Source organism: Pagrus major, chromosome 7 (assembly GCF_040436345.1).
Source record: "Pagrus major chromosome 7, Pma_NU_1.0".
Taxonomy (NCBI): domain Eukaryota; kingdom Metazoa; phylum Chordata; class Actinopteri; order Spariformes; family Sparidae; genus Pagrus; species Pagrus major.
The window spans coordinates 11,168,325-11,173,819 of NC_133221.1; the positions used below are offsets into that span (position 1 = coordinate 11,168,325).

At 43.1% G+C, this 5,495-nt stretch overlaps 1 protein-coding gene across 1 annotated transcript; it reads left to right on the plus strand.

Moving 5' to 3' along the window:
• Window positions 1-2,138: 2,138 nt before the first annotated feature.
• Window positions 2,139-5,270, plus strand: tnnc1a (troponin C type 1a (slow)). The gene is made up of 6 exons (XM_073470671.1): window positions 2,139-2,162; window positions 3,493-3,523; window positions 3,631-3,777; window positions 4,354-4,468; window positions 4,968-5,104; window positions 5,239-5,270. The coding sequence occupies exons 1-6, from the start codon at window positions 2,139-2,141 to the stop codon at window positions 5,268-5,270; spliced, it is 486 nt and encodes a 161-aa protein (XP_073326772.1).
• The last annotated feature ends 225 nt before the right edge of the window (window positions 5,271-5,495 follow it).

Sequence of the window (5,495 nt, forward strand, 5' to 3'; positions counted from 1 at the left end):
GTGACTGATGTGCACTGATGTGAGGTCTCTTTCAGGAGATCTGTGTCTGTATTTGTGTAAGAGTTGGACATGTATGTTGTTCAGTGTGAGCTCCCTCTCATTCTCTCTCTCTCTCTGAGCGGCTGTATGATGCTTGTAAGCTGTGCCAGTCCCCATTAGCATCCCATTATAAACCAGCATGATCACTCGTCACTTAGAATGCCTGCCACAGCATGCTGTGTGTGTGTGTGTGCATGTGTGTGTCTGTGAGTGTGTGAGCTTGTGTTAGAGCACGTGTGTGAACGTGTGTGTGAATCACACAGTCAAGTGATTGAGATGGCCTTGTTTCAAAGGAACATGGGGGGGGAAAAAATGCTGCAAAGTCTTGCACTGTGTACAATTCAATTTAAATGTGTCTGCAAGTGTTTGGTTTGTTTGACCCAGATTTCTCACCTACCCCACTGTTGATAAATTGGATATCCGGAGGCAGCCTTGCGCAACAATTTAATTTAGTCGATATATAGTGAACAGCACCCTCTGCTGACTAAATCTCTGTTGCACATGAAGGCTAAGAACTGAAATCCTCATAAATTATGTAGAGTGGGGAATTGCCTGAGTTGTGTTCTTCTTACTAAATCTACTGTGTATGATAACAGTATCATTGTGCATTGATGTAAATAAATGAAGGTATGTGGAGACAATGATATTTCCCCTTTTAAAGGTCAGTTCAGTGAAATTAAAAAGAACCATTTTTCCATTTATCCAAACGGTATCTTTGATTTCATGTGACCTGGTTTTTCCAAGATTTCTGCCTTCACCCTGATACAATGGAGAAATAAAATGGCCTTTTTTATTTCTAGTGCTTACATCACTTCAACTTTTAAACATTTGACATCAACATCTTTTTCCAGAAACAGTGTTGCCATTACTCCATTACCGGATAATCCACAGAGCACAGAATCTATTTTGTCAGTAGAAAAACAGTGTACTGGAAACTCTTCCTCGAGACGTCAGTGGATAATCCAGTCATAGACATTGTTTACGGAAAGATATGTAGGTAATGAGAGGAGAGAGAATATGATTTTTGTTGTTTGGGTGAACAGATCTTTTAATTTAGCTTTATTTAGCTTTAGCTTTATTTTTCTACAGATAACAATGTAAGAAGTCCCATCATGAAAGGTGCACTTTGTAGTTTTGGGGAAGAAATTTTAGTCAGAAGACAAACATCAGAAGAGCTTTTTTTTTTCTTTATGCCTCAACAAACTAAATAAACAAACTCTCTTTGTTTTCTGTGACTGAACAAAACAAACTGACCTTAAAGGACAACACACTTTCATACTGTTTTACTTTGTTTTTATTTGGCGGCGGACCCTGCCACCTTTTTAGCTTCAAACAGTGTTCTGGGGACCTTATTTTCTTCTGAGAGCAGCTTGTTTATTCAGTAATGGAAACAATAAATATTTCCAAGTTTGTATTACCACCTCATTAATATTGTAAATATTTTGTCTCCTAAACTACACAATGCACCTTCAATGTTATGACTTGCCCCTGTGCTTTTCCTACTGCGACAAGTCAAAATGTCTGCCATGAACACCCGTGAACATACCAGTCTTTATGATCAGGTCACTCTGAATCCCAGTTAACACCTTCACACTCTCCTCTCCTCTGACTCCACAGAGCTCTCCTTACTTCGTGGTCTGCTGGCTGTGGTCTGCGTCTGCCTCCTGGCCTCCACCCTCTACCCTCCTCTACCATCCCCACACACATACACACACACACACAACCTCCTGAGCCCTCTGCATCTCTGGTCCAGGTCTGGAGGAATGTTGAGTGTCTCTCCAGCCCCCTCCCTGGAGATTAGGACCATGCGTGCCCCCCCTCACTTCATTCCATTCCAAACTATGCCCCCTAAGAGCTGCTGCATTTTTATCTGAGCCCGGTGATTGTGACAGATTGGCCAAATGACACACATACACAGACACACTCGCCGAGGCACAAGCCGAGGGGAGGCCGGTCCGCCTGGGGAGGGACCAGAGCAGCTCCGGGCTCCAGCTATAAAACCCTCCCAAGATGAGGCCAGCGTCCTGCCCTGAGCTGGACAGTACCTCCTTCCTCTGTGCCAGGACGCCGTCAGGACAGGCAGCAGACGAGCCTCCAACATGAACGACATCTACAAGGCAGCGGTACGTCCTCTCACAACACATACAGCTGAAAAGTGTGCAGTTGGCTTCCTCTGATGAAGTGATTTTAGTTTGTTGGATGCTCACCAAAAACCTGTGTGTGGACTAAATCTGGTACGAGAGTGATGTTGTTTTGGACCACAAACCATAATCCCTAATACTTAGTTTGTGACGCATGATCAGTGATTTGCAATGTTAGACTGAAATAATATAATAAGTGGCCATTATATGGGATATTCTGGCACTTGTGTATTTATTTGATAAAAGAAAAAAAAAAGCCCCCGTCAGTTTGATCTTCTGACATCTGACATTACTTGAATGGTTGACAAATCCCTGTTGATGCGGCTTGCGCAGCACATTGCCTCCATCACCAGCTGATGTCAAAAGAGCCTCGACACCATATACGTCTCTAGATGTTCTCCTACTTCAGCCCTATCAGAGCTGATAGGAGCCACTCAGGAGGTCACCGACAGGACAGGTCCCTGGTCCGCACTCTGCTGCCTCATCCATGACTCCAAATGGAACGGTCCCACTTCACGTGGCTAATTTTGGCCAGTTGCTCAGATGCTTCTGCATCCGTGGTTCTCTGGTGCCAGAGAAGGGCTTCAGGTTTAGATAAACCCCCCACGACTGAATTCCAGCATTATCTGTGAGCCAGAGTCTGTCCACCTCCGCCTGGACGGCCGAGCGCGGCTGTCCCGTCCACTCACGTCCCGAGTGAGCGGCGCAGTTGAGACAGTAAAAACACACAGGAATGTACATTACATGTGTTTGTTTAGATTGGTGTTTTCATATATCATCACCAGAGGATTGCATGTGTGCGAGCGTGTGTCTGCATGTGTGTGTGTTTAATTTATAGTGGACGACAGACAATAACTCTTACATAAGCAGCTGTCTCCCTCTCTCATTCGTGGTAGCTTTTCCAGGATTACTGTTCCATTGTTGGTCCAGATCCACAGCTATGCTAATTTAAAGCACTGTGTATTGTGTGCTTTATCTGTGGTTCCTGATCCTCCTGTCTGTTTATTTTTAACTCCTCTTACTGGATCTCACATATGATATATAGGTTCTGTGTTTTGTCAAGGATGGCCCAGGGTGTGGGACCAAAATATTACGTTTGTTGACTTTAAAGATATCAAAACAGTTAGAAGTAATCTATTCCAGAGGCTGCTTTCACACTTTAAATCTTAACCCAAATTCAAATTTGACTTTTTTCACAACGGTGTACAGACAGACAGTAACTGAGAATATACAGAATAAACTAATTTCCAAAATCGATACTGTACAATCAGGCAAACAAAGCCTTTACTACTCCAACTTTTTCTTCTTACAGGTTGAGCAGCTGACAGACGAACAGAAAAATGGTGCGTGAATCAAAAACTCAAGCATGCATCAAAACATCATCGTTTACCTTGTCCCGGTCCACACCACGTTTGTCAGTGATATAGAGTTGTTTGCCTGTGTGTTGCAGAGTTCAAGGCTGCCTTTGACATCTTCGTACAAGATGCGGAGGACGGCTGCATCAGCACCAAGGAGCTGGGGAAGGTGATGAGGATGCTGGGCCAGAACCCCACACCGGAGGAGCTGCAGGAGATGATTGACGAGGTGGATGAAGACGGTAAATCAAAACACCACGAGAGTCTAAACGATGGGCTGATTGATTGTTGACCTCTTCGTCTCCACGGGCCAGCTGGCAGGACCATCATTGCGCAATCATGTTGCGAGACAAGTGCAGTTCAAAGCCTCTGAACTTAATGTCAAATGATGGTCAAGGATCTTATGACAACAAGACGTGTCAGGCTGAATTAAAGGGAAATGCGTATCAGATGGTGCACAAGTCATCTTGACTTTCCCATGAGATGCAATGATGAAACATTAAGCAAAAATCACATCTTGGGTTTGTTTGATAAAGTATAAACCTATATCACATGTTGTCAAATATAATATTTTTTTAAATAAGGCTGCTTAAGGAGACATTTAAAGGGACAATCTGTATTTTTTTGACCACATAAATGACAAGTATACTATACAGGAAATTAAGATTTTGACTTAATGATCATTGTCTTGCATTAAAAGAGGTTCCAATACTGTTCTTGATTATGTTCATAACTTTGGCCTTTAAGGAGAACATTACAGGTCTGGTGGTTAAGTGGTGTGGAGTGTAATGATTTAATGAAGCATGGTGTTTGTGCAGGGAGTGGAACGGTGGACTTTGACGAGTTCCTGGTCATGATGGTGAGGTGCATGAAGGACGACAGCAAAGGGAAGTCAGAGGAGGAACTGGCAGAGCTGTTTCGCATGTTTGACAAGTGAGTTTCATGTCTGAACCCTGCTGCTAGTTCGCCCCGGTGAATTATAAGAAGAGAGTGGTTCACTTTTTACAATCTTGAAACGTAAAAGATACCGAACTTGACAAAACAGCTACAACAAGATGATGCTTTCATCTGATAATCACTGCAGACCAGTATTTGAAATTGCTCTGTGGTTCCTGCGAAGTATGCTCCCCCTGTGCAATTATGTGTACTGACAAAATGCCAAGTAGCTCTGCAGAGTACAGCGTGTAGTTTGTTCTATAATCCTCTTTGACAGTGCTGAATATTTCAAACACCCACTCCATGTAAGCCAGACACCTCGTCTAGAGAATCAAAGAGGAAACTTGCTATACTTTTTTTCTCCTCACAGCGATGGTTCTCAAATACTTAAACGAAGTATATGATCGGTTACATTTCACACGCCACCTCCTCCACTGTGCCATCTGTGAGGCTTAACGGGGGTTTGTTAATGTACTTTACTCCTCTGATTGTGCAGGAACGCAGATGGTTACATCGACCTGGATGAGCTGAAAATGATGCTGGAGTCTACAGGAGAGGCGATCACCGAGGACGACATTGAGGAGCTGATGAAAGACGGGGACAAGAACAACGACGGCAAAATTGACTATGATGGTGAGGAGTCCGAGAAAGACCTGTTGAAACACTCATTCTATAATTCATTCCTTATTCCTCAAAAATACAGGTCAATTTATTATGACTTTTGCTTGATAGAGGCATCTTTATCTTTGTCTTCCTTCATTTTTCAGAGTTCTTGGAGTTCATGAAAGGAGTGGAGTAATCCTGAGCAAGAGAAGATCCAGAGTGTTATTTTTTTGTATTTCTCTGTGACTCCACGATCATCCGTGCAAAACCAGAAGCCTGAAGACATGGATGCCTCTGACTGAAACATTGGAACGACTTTGCAAGATTCATTCGAATAGGCCTACTGTAGCTTTCTGTATTTTTCTACCATCTCTTGCATTGTTGTAAATACAGTTTGTAACTACTTTTGGAGCCCATGTAT